Here is an 11,817-nt window from a genome sequence, read left to right as displayed (position 1 = left end):
TAAATATGCTGTACCAAAGCTACACCGCTGAGCACTAGCAAAAGCAATAACTTGATTAACCTTTTTTTTTTCCTTCTAGACAAGGAAAAATAGCTCATCAGTCTGTCTTGACAGATCTTCCATATCGAGTGTCTGGACAAAAGATCCAACTATCACGACAATGTGTTAATGGTGATTATTTACAGTTTGTACACTATTTTCGTGCTATTTGATGTTGTTATAATGGAGTGTATGAACATGTTTATAAACTTTGACCGAAAAGAAGAGGAGAGTAAATCAAATAATGCCCACTGTAGAACCAGATAAGTAATGCTAGACAGACACCAAGTACCATAAATGCAATATTAACGAAAACTTGCTGTTTGCATGAGTGCAGTATTCCCCATGTCAATATAATATATATATATATATATATATATATATATATTATGTTGTATTGAAGATACACACAGTGTTTGTGTTAAATAGGCAGATCTAACAAGGTTGGGACCACAAAGTGAACCTGCTATTAAGCTCCTGTGCAGCTTCAATTATTCAGGTTTCTCCTATGGTAAGGTAAGCCTCCACCTAACACATTCAATGTGCTCTTTCATGTTTTGATGATAGACAGTACTAGCTAAAGATAATGCCTTAAAACAAAAATTTAATAACTATATAGAGCACTCTACGGTACTACAGTTTCGTGTTTTTAATCGTTAGACTTAACCAAAATCACATCAAAGCCAGTTTCGTATTTCTAATCGTTAGATTCAACCAAAATCACATCAAAGTCTGCAGTTTCGTGTTTCTAATCGTTAGATTTAACCAACATCACAATAAAGCGAAAAGGCGTACAAACATATTTAACAGTTATAATATAACCCTACCAATATGATTTTTTTTTTCTTACCCTACCGGTAAAAATCTCATAACTATATATTTCACTGCATGTCTCACACGTAGACAACATTTATTGGTTAAGGAAAAGCCCAACTACGATCAAGGACCACAACAGATTTTGGTTCTATCAAATTTTTCTTTACCACTTGAAAAGCAAAGCGTGCAATGTGGATCATGGTCCATGTTGAAGAAAATGGGGAGAAAAGCGAAGGAAGCTGAAGCACTTTATAACCATTATATGTCCACTAAGTATTTTCTAGGAAAATAAAATGGTTTGGAACTGATCAGAAAAAATAAATTACTATGAAAAATAATGTAGAACAGCGTACATTCTTGGGAAACTTGCACCAGTTCAACAGAAAAAACTATTTCCCTTTCACAAGTTTGAGTCCATAAAAATGAATCATGGTAAAAAGAATTTGTAATAAATTAAATGGATTCGCCATATGACAGTAAAGAAACTGCTTGAATCCGCTGATCTAAATTGCTCAATATCTCTTTTCTTGTTTCTTTTCTTATTGGCTTCCAGACCTTTTAGCCGAGTTCTATACCTTCTCATCAGGATCAGAAGATTCTGATAATCCATCGTGTTTTTGGGATTTGGTACTGGGAAGCGAATAGCTACGCCGCTCTTTACCTCCCGGCTTGGATGAGGCATTGCCATACCAGACCATGCCCACTATTGCAATGATCATGCCAAACACTACATGTAGATTGAGACCCTCTTTACCAAAGAATATGAATCCTAAGATCAGGACTAGAATTGTCTTCATATGGCCGAGGACTTGGAAAGATACGGCTGTAAATCTGCCGATACAGATAAATTGGCTAAGGTTGGTTCCAACGGCAATGCTGCAGGACAGGATAATGAATAACTGCAGACGACAAAGAGTGGCGACTGAATTAGTGATAGCGTGCATAAACTGCAAGAGAAATGTTTATGCATACAAGAATCTTAACATGAAATGTCCAAGTCATTACTAGTAGGATTATCCTCCTTTGAGTTCTCCATGATTTCACGTGTATTTAGCTTTACACAAGCACTAAGAAAACAAAAAAGTTATTCCACATCGCTTCTTCATGAGTGCAAACGCATTAACCAATCCAACAGTTTCCTTAACCCATATGAATTTTGATTACAGGAAGTTTTCATTGGCCCATAATTTGTACATGTGGCAAAAATGCGAACGTCAATAACTCATAAGGCAGCAAATAGGATGCTCAACAAGCATAAAAAGGAAGTGAATATGTAACGTTAGTGGACACCGGCAAATGTCAAGGTGTAGAGCCATGTCCTGATACGGTAACATCACATGTGCATGAGGCTCTAGAAAAACTTGCCACGAAACTTTCAAAACCATTGAATGATCACCACTTATCTTATTGTGAACAGAATAAAAGAAACAAGCAAAATTCACGTCTCATACGGAGCAAAGAGCTACACTAATGTGTGAAACCTAACAATACACCAACTACTACTTATTACGACATTGGCCTTTTCATGACTTGTACATGTTAGACCCCAAGAGTGGAGGAATAAAATTTTGACCTCCTCCGGAGAATGTTAGGCATGTGTTGCACGCTTTCTAGGAGGTCGAAGCCAAAGGAGGGAAGTCCTAAAAGAGGCACCTAGCTTGTTCCGTGATTGCTTGATCAACCAAGAATGCAAATTAGGCTGGTTTTCCGTAGGTGGCTCCTGAAAGGAGCTCAATGGTGTTCATTGAGACGCTAGTGGGTTTTGGCACAGGTAAAAAAGGGCTCAAGTTGCTTCATAATTGAGTTATTTTCACATAGCTTTTGGTTATTTAGTAGGAGAAAAATTACAGCTTGTTAGATGGCTAAGTTCAAAGCGTCGACTCTTAGGAGAGAGTGCATTAATGATAGTCTTTACAGGTGTCTTCTCCTATAGAGTTTGAAGATACTTCTAATTTCTTTATTCTTTTATGCTGGAGAAATGTGTTGTAAATTTGTAATTGAAGGATGATATTATTTTCTCCTTAATCTCTTGTATGCATTAGCCCTTTTTCTCTAATGACAATACTGCTGGTGTCATTATGTTTACCGACCATGTAAAACATAACATAGAAAAAAGTTAAATTTACAAAGGGGAAGAACGTTGGAAACACAAGCATCGTCCTTGTGTTCAGTTCACACACATGATACGTGTAAGGCATCATAAAAAAATTATCAACCAATGGACCCATAAAGTGACTGCAGGCTTCAGAGATTATTATTATTATTATTTTTTAATCTCTGAAGCCTCAATACATTTATGGGGCCATTACTTGATATACATTGTTCTTAGAGCCTTACACGTATCATGTGTGTGAACAGAACAGACTTTAGGCTTTAGAGATAAAAGTAAAAGTGACTGTACCAGCCAGAACTTAAAATCTGTCGTATAAAACTTACCACAGATGTCATACTATAGCCATAAGCATCAACTCTTTTATTTGTCAACCAGTAGTCCATAAAAGGCCCTAGTACCAGCAGTGATGCAGCTTGTGCAGGAGCAGTATGCCCCAATAAGTTGAAAGAACCAAGAGAATACTTGCGTTGAAGAAAATGAACATACTGCAGAAACATAAAGATCAAAGAAAAAAATACATAACGTCAGCATAACGTCAGCAGGAATAGTTACATGTATGAAATAAAGGGAACACAAACCAGTCCAACAACGAAACTTCTCTTGATTACTCTGAAATTTGGCTGTCTAAATATGAGGTGAAAATTGGAAATACTCTTGATTGATTGAAAGTGAAAATTACTGAGAGAAAAGGTAGGCTCTCTAATTTTCTCTTATTACTTGAATGAAAAATTACAGCTATATATATAGGGGAATGGTTGCAGTCTGCAACCGTGTGAACAGAATAAAAATCAAACAGAATAAGGGAAACAATCTAGCCTAAATAAGGAAAGAGAATAAACGGAAATTAGGTAACTCAATACAAAATATTCAGCTATCCTAATATAGAATAATGCAGCCCTAGAAATCCGAACTAACTAAAGCAAGATTTCAACACTGCCCCTCAAGCTGGGTTGTAGATATCATCCTTACACAGCTTGCGATTCAGTTCTTCAAAGTTAGTTCGTGGAAGAGTTTTAGTGAGTATGTCAGCTGTTTGGAACCTGGTAGGAGTGTAGACTAGTTGTATAATTGCTTTCTTAATCTTCTCTGAGATGAAATGCCTGTCAATCTCTATGTGCTTTGTCCTGTCATGTCATGATGCACGGGATTCTTTGCAATGCTTATGGCTGCTTGGTTGTCACAGAACATCTTGATGGACTTCTCACTTGGTACTCCTAGCTCACCAAGTAGTCTTTGTATACACATTCCTTCACAAATACCTAGAGCTAGTGCTCTAAATTCAGCTTCTGCACTGCTTCTTGAAACTACAGATTGTTTCTTGCTCCTCCAAGTCACAAGATTTCCCCAAACATAGGAACAATACCCAGATATAGATCGATTGTCTAAGATATCTCCTGCCCAGTCTGCATCTGAGAAGACTTCAATATCTCTACGGTCATTCTTCTTGTATAACAGTCATTTTCCTAGTGTCATCTTAAGATACCTTAAAATCCGGTTCACAGCTGCCATATGTTCTTCTGTTGGGTTGTTCATAAACGGACTTACAACACTAACAGAGAAACCAATATCAGGTCGTGTGTGTGAGAGATAGATTAGTCGCCCTACTAGTCTCTGATATCTCCCCCTGTCTACTGGAGCACTATTTTCTGCAGTCCTTATCTTTTTCGTTGAATCCATTGGAGTGTCTGCAGGCTTACATCCCAACATGCCTGTCTACTTTAGTAAGTCCAGAACATACTTACGTTGAGAGACGAATATTCCTTTCTTGGATCGTGCCACCTCCATGCCTAGGAAATATTTGAGCTCACCGAGCTCTTTGATTTCAAATTCCTTGGCCAAAAGCTTCTTCAATCTCAATAATTCTCCTTCATAATCAACTGTTAGAATAATATCATCAACGTACACAATCAGTACTGCTATTTTCTTCTCTGGAGAGAACTTCACAAACAATGTATGATATGCCTGACATTGGGTGTACCCATGCCTCACTATTGACTTTGCAAACCTGTCAAACCATGCACGATGAGATATCCGTACAGAGATTTTTTAAGCTTGCACACTTGTTGCTGTTGAGGGAATTTTCCAGTCCCGGTGGTATTTTCATATACACTTCTTCTTCTAGATCACCATTTAAGAATGAATTTTTTACATCCAGTTGGTGTAACGGCCAATTTCGGTTTGCTGCAAGGAAAAGAAGAACCCAAATAGTATTGAGTTTGGCAATTGGAGCACATGTTTCCTAGTAGTCTATTCCATAGGACTGAGTAAAGCCCTTAGCAACCAGGCGGGCCTTTAGTCTTTCGATACTACCGTTAGCCTTATATTTGACAGCAAAAATCCACTTACAGCCAACTGGTTTCTTGCCATGAGGGAGATTTGAGATTACCCATGTGCCATTTTTCTCCAAGGCTCTAACTTCTTCACCAATTGCCTTCCTCCATTCTGGATTCTTGAGAGCTTCCTGAATAGAATTAGGTACCTGCACACTATTAAGAGCCGAAACAAATGCCTGATAGGATGGAGATAATTTTCCATAGGAGACAAAGTTGTAGATGGGGTGTTGTGTGCATGTTCTAACACCCTTTCTTAGAGCAATCGGCATATCACAATCATCAGTGGCAATTGCTTCATTCTCAATCTCAAGAGTGGAAGTTTCCTTAGCTGAGTGAATTTGAACAGGTTTTGGACTCAGTACAGGTTCTTGAACATGTGCCAGAGGAGTTGAGTGCTCTATCTCCCTTTCGGGCCTTTTCCTTCTAACATAGACACGAAGCTCTTTACTTGCAGTTTGTGGTGATTTGGAGTGATTGTGGACAGGAGAGGATGGATTAGAAACTGTATTTTGTGGTGAGTTTGCAGGTGGTTGTTGACTCTCGGATTCACTGTCGGGTTGTATATGATCCATAGTCTCTGGAAGAATTTCATTGGATTGTGGTGAATCACTAGAATAGGATGCAGTATTGGCTGGTTCCCTCATGTTCTCCCCTTGAATTTCAGATTTGGGGTAGTAGGGTTGATGTTCAAAAAAGGTCACATCCATTGAGTTGTAAAACATTTGGGTAGTAGGTGAATAACACTTGTACCCCTTTTGGTTTGAGGAGTACCCGAGAAAAATGCACTTGATGGATTTAGGATCTAATTGGCTACGATTGCTGATGGATATGAACAAATGCTAAACACCCGAATACCTTTGGATCTAGGGAAGAAATAATTTTGGTATGTGGGTAGTTTTGGAGAAAGACTCGATAAGGAGTTTGGAATTGGAGAACTTGGGAGGGCATTCTATTGATCAGGTATGCAAATGTAAGGATTGCTTCTCCCCATAAATACTTTAGAACATTAGTGGAGAACATGAGAGATCGAGCTACCTAAAGTAGATGTCTGTTTTTTCTTTCTGCAACCCCGTTTTGTTGGGGAGTATCAATATAGGAGCTTAAGTGGACTATGCCCTGACTCAAGAGGTAATTACCAAGGATAGTTTTGAAGTATTCTTTGGCATTGTCAGCTTTTAAAACTCGAATCTTGGTTTGGAATTGGGTTTGTATCATGGAATTGAAATTTTGAAAAATTTGACCTACTTCAGATTTTTCTTACATGAGAAATATCCAGGTCAATCTAGTGTGATCATCAACAAATGATATGAACCATCGAGTTCCTGTTATGTTTTTTACTCTTGAGGGGCCCCAGGCATCACTATGGATCAAGGCAAATGGTTGAGAGGGCTTATACGAATGACTAGGATAGCTACTACGAGTATGTTTGGCAAGTTGACAAATTTCACAATAAAAAGGCATTGAACTTTTATTGATAAACAACGAAGAAAACAGTTTTTTCAGATACATAAAATTTGGATGACTAAGACGATACAGCCATAGCATAATTTCACTATCTTTATTGACATAAGAATTTAAAACTGACTGACTCTTAAAGGACACACCACTTTCATTTTGAGCTTGTCTACTTAGAGGAGTGTTGTTTTTGAGTAGATAGAGCCTAGAACACATCTCAGCATTGCCAATCTTCCTCCCCGAATCCAATTCCTGAAATTCACATAAGTTTCGAAAGAATTTAGTTACACAATTCATATCACTGGTCAATTTACTAATTGAAAGTAAATTACAGTCCAAACTAGGAACATGGAGGACAGAGTTTAGAATCAAGTCCTTAGTAATTTGGACTGAGCCTGTTCCCTCAACTTTGGATGAGGAACCATCAACAATTCGGATGGTAAGGTTCTCACTGGATGGCCTGTATTGGTGAAATATAGTTGCATCTCCCGTCATGTGATCTGACGCTCCAAAGTCAATAATCCATGGTTTCACGTGCCCTTTATTAGCTATAAAGGCCATTGGAAGGTTACCTTTTTGTGCTAACATACTAGTTCCAAGCACCGAAGTACTTGGCTGAGGCTGAATACTCTGGTTGAAAAACTTTTGTAGGACTTCAAGTTGTTCTTTGGTGAAAGGACTTGTCTCACTTGCGGCTGGACTATCTTCTTTGGAGGCAGCAACGTAGGCACGATTTTCTTTGTCATGAGGGCTTCCAATTAGCGGGGTTGCCATGAATTTTCCAGCAATTCTCTCTGAGATGTCCTAGTTTGCGGCAGTGGTCACACCATGGTCTTTCTCTCCTCTGCCGGTTGTCAATATTGTTGTTCGTTGGCGGTCCTGTGCTGCAAGGGCAGATCCTTCAAGTGTTGGGGTAGATTCCTGAGATCCCATCATCACCTTTTTCCTGCTTTCTTCACATCAAACTTCTGAGAGGGCCTCACGAATGCTAGGAAAAGGTTTGGTCCCCATTACTCTTCCTCTGACTTCGTCTAAATTTTTGTTGCGGCCAAGAAGAAACTTGAACGTCCGTTTCTGCTCCACAATTTTCCGGTAGAAGGCTGCATCATCAGGGCACTTCCATGTGTGGACTTCGAATACATCAAGATGTTGCCAATAGCGAGTGAGAGCATTAAAATACTGAGTGACCGTGAGGTCTCAACTTGGCCTTGATTTCAAAGAGTTCTGAAGTATTCTTAGAACTTGAATATGTCTCCCTAATAGCATCCCAGATTTCTTGTGCTATTCCGTACAAGAGAAAATTCTCTCCTATCTCATTGTTCATCGAGTTAACCAACCATGACATTACAATATGGTTCTCGGTTTTCCATTGCCTGTATTTGGGATCATTCTTTTATGGAATGGTGACTTCACCATTGAGATATTCATCTTTGCCTCTCCCACAGATAAACATCATAACCGACTGGGACCATTGGAGATAGTTCTGACCATTGAGTTTGTGGCCAGTGATGAGAAGAGAAGGAGTGTCCGGTCCTCCATGGCTGCTCGAAGCTAGTGCGGCAGTTTTTGGATTGGAGGTTACTTCGGATGTAGAGCTTTGTCTCTCAGTAGCCATGCCGAATTTGGTCATGAAGAAGGGATTAGGGTTTTCAGAGGTAGGCTCTAATACCATGAAAATTACTGAGAGAAAAGGTAGGCTCTCTAATTTTCTCTTATTACTTCAATGAAAAATTACAGCTATATACATAGGGGAATGGTTGCAGTCTGCAACCGTGTGAACAGAATAAGGGAAACAATCTAACCTAAATAAGGAAAGAGAATAAACGGAAATCAGGTAACTTAATACAAAATATTCAGCTATCCTAATATAGAATAATGCAGCCCTGGAAATCCGAACTAAGGCAAGATTTCAACAGAAAGAATATATACTTAATTTTAGACCGAGTTAATAGTAATAAAATTCTTACTTTGCGAAACAATTTGAAGTATGCATCTACAAAAATGAAATCTAAGATAAGTGAACAGAAACACAAGTTAAGCTGAAACCAGGCTTTTTCGAACAGAATAGCTTTATGACCCAACACATTCCAAAGTGGTAAAATCTATATGTAACATCTCATAAGTAAAGTGGGGGGCACTTACATACTGCTGGAGAGCAGTGCTCCAAACTGCCACTAAAGCAGCAATAAAACCTTTTGCATTGACGCTCACATCAGTAACAGTACAAACACCAACACCAATGAGAACCAACAGTATGCTAAGCTTTGTGTCCCTTGAGTATCGCACATGGTCCAAGACAACTTCAAGAAAACAAGATACTGGGATCATACTCAGCTTTGCGATCTGAAATAAGAGTTCAAGTAAGAAAAGTAGTATAGAACTTATGAAACTCGGGGGAAAAAAAACAAGGAAATCCAGCTCAGAGCTATGCAAGTACCCACCTGATAGAATCCCACAGAGTTCCACATCAGACTCACATTCATTCCAACAATAGAGAAATTTGCAAACAAAACAAACTTCAAGAGATCGGACAATGGCAGATGTGAGGGCTGGATGTAGCCCAGCCATCTTAGAACAGATGTCAACAATGTTGTTGTTCCAAAATGCAACCCTGTTAACGTCGTAGCTGCATTGTATTGCACACAAAGTCAGGGTTATTTAACAACAGTTGCAACAAAATGGCAACAAAGCAAAATGATATAAGAGTACTCTCTTTCTCAAAACACCCAACAGTTACTCCAGAACTCAATGCATAGCGATTTTTCACTCAGAAAGTAGGGGACACTCTCTCTGTATCTCTGTTTTAATCAAGGAAAAATTTCAATGCTAATCTCCTCTGTATGTGGAACGGAAAAAGTAAATATGCATAAAAGTTTAGTCACAATAAAACTCAAGTCATTGATCTTATTGAAAGAACAATTAAAAATATGGGGACATATAGCATCTCATGTTATTTAATACTCCTTTCACCAACCAAAACCCATTATTTGAATGTCATGCCAAATTAGTCTTCTGTTTAGATGAAAATTCTGTTCTCCTATCCCCCTCAGTTGCTATATTGTGGAAGTTATTTATTTATAGAGGTAATTATCACCCAAAGCTGCCTCAGAACTAGCCCCTTGTGTCTACTTTCTCTTAAGAAAAAGCTACTTGAGGCGAAAAAGAAAAAGTTACTTTTTTCACGATCTAAACCTGAAGCAAAACAACAAACGACATCATCATAGTTTATGACCAAAAAATTCAATGTTCCATACTCACACCAGTTTAACATGATTTTAGAAATTGTAAACCTCAAGAAATTATTTGCTCACCAAACTGATCGAATTTTTCCCTTTTTTTAATAATAAAGAAAGATCCAACATTAAGCATATAATTGATAAGCATATATTTGTTAAATATGAGATGCAATCAAATAAGTCAAAAGGACTATACCAAAGCTGAAACCATATGTGGCCATAAGAGCTTTATTAACCAGGATTATTCCAACAGATGTCACCACATTGAACATCCATGATGCTGCATCAATGGCCGCCTTCTTCTCAGCTTTGCCTGTTGAAGACATTTTTATCCTTGGCTTCCAATGTATCACCAGATCCTTTACTGCTCAGTCTTCATAAAAAACAAATATTACGCTTGAATAACAGAACTGATACTTTTTACCTGCATCAGAAAGTAAATATTCCATCACGGAGAATACAAAGGGAATCGATTTTATATTCTTGTTTGCAAAGGGAACCAACAAAAACTGCTATAGTTTAGGCACATGAAGAAAGCTGTACTAGACACAGATTTGTGACTTATAATTCACCAAAAATTTCAAAGCATACGGAAATTATGACAAGTCCAAAGAGACAATTCAGAAGTGCAAGCAGACAAACTTACAAGTACCATCTAAAAAATTTTGGCAGCCAATGCTAACTAACTCCTGAACAACGGTTGCACTAGCATTCAACTTCAATATTTATTGCAATACATACATACATATATATATATTTACATATATGTATATATAGACACACACACACATGAAGCTAATTTGGATTAGAAAAATACTTCTGCACATTAATCAAAGACTTTTATAAGTTTAGAATAACTAATTACAATTAATACACCAATAACAATCTAACAACCACTCTGTTTATTAACACCAACGACTAACTCATAAAGATTAAGAAATACATATATATACACATGTATGTATGTATATATGTATGTATAAGACGTACATAAACAACAGCGGAGCCACACTTTACCCCACTCTAATTTTAGAAATTTGATTTTTCTTCCTCTTAATAATTACAATATATATATAACCTATTCATTAAAAAAATTTCTCCGCTTTAGTGAGATATATATACACACTTTGTTTTTATGGCTATGCAATGCGGATCAGGAGACCAAACGCTGAAAAAATCGCAAGTATACCAACAACTATCGAGTTTACTGACACTATAATTACTGTGATTTCACTTAATCGAACAGTCTATGCACAATTTGAAAATTCTGAATCACAATTATTAACAAGAATATACAAACACACACTTAAACAGATTCATTCCGTATTCTGATTCTTCACCAATCAAGTTAGTATTGCATTTCCACAAATTCCATAAAAAAAACATAAACAAACGATGAATCCAAACCGAATTACACTGTTCCAAAACAGATCCATCAAATCTAGAGCAATACTCGATAAAGTTGAATCGAATCACAGCATAACAGATCATTCCTAATCCAAATTCAATCGCAGATCCGTTTCTTCGGCACGAAACATCGATCGATTCGAAATTTCGTGAACTTCAGTTTTCGTTTTCATATTTTCTTTCCTTCGTCACCCGAAATCAATTTTCCCGGGGAAAAAAAAGGTTTTCCAGGAAAATAAGTAGGAAAAAAAAGTCAAAACAGAAAGAGAGATTAAATGGAGAAGGCACAAACCTTGGAAACGAGGAAGAGGAACAGGAAAAGGAAGAGGAAAAGGAAGAAGAAGAGGAAGAGGAAGAGGAAGATGAAGCTGATGCAGAAAATTCAATGGCGGTTGTGGGATTAAAATGCCGCGTCCGA

General features: G+C 37.7%; 1 protein-coding gene across 4 annotated transcripts; it reads right to left on the bottom strand.

Annotated features, from left to right (window-relative positions):
* Nucleotides 1-1,159: 1,159 nt before the first annotated feature.
* On the bottom strand, nt 1,160-11,811 carry LOC21390147 (UDP-rhamnose/UDP-galactose transporter 6). 4 transcript variants are annotated; one of them, XM_024165673.1, is made up of 6 exons: nt 11,692-11,811; nt 10,189-10,416; nt 9,198-9,382; nt 8,899-9,099; nt 3,292-3,453; nt 1,160-1,754 (listed from the first exon to the last, which is right to left on the bottom strand). In XM_024165673.1, the coding sequence occupies exons 2-6, from the start codon at nt 10,316-10,318 to the stop codon at nt 1,425-1,427; spliced, it is 1,008 nt and encodes a 335-aa protein (XP_024021441.1). In that variant the 5' UTR covers nt 10,319-10,416; nt 11,692-11,811; the 3' UTR covers nt 1,160-1,424. The 4 variants fall into 4 exon arrangements, with proteins under 4 accessions (XP_024021441.1, XP_024021442.1, XP_024021443.1 ...); XM_024165674.1 differs by lacking the exon at nt 11,692-11,811 and adding an exon at nt 11,446-11,661; XM_024165675.1 differs by lacking the exon at nt 11,692-11,811 and adding an exon at nt 11,408-11,425.
* Nucleotides 11,812-11,817: the final 6 nt, after the last annotated feature.

The sequence above is a fragment of the Morus notabilis genome, unplaced genomic scaffold (assembly GCF_000414095.1).
Source record: "Morus notabilis unplaced genomic scaffold, ASM41409v2 Scaffold84, whole genome shotgun sequence".
Lineage (NCBI taxonomy): Eukaryota > Viridiplantae > Streptophyta > Magnoliopsida > Rosales > Moraceae > Morus > Morus notabilis.
Note: the sequence above shows the minus strand (reverse complement) of the source record. Positions and strands in the feature narration are given on the sequence as shown.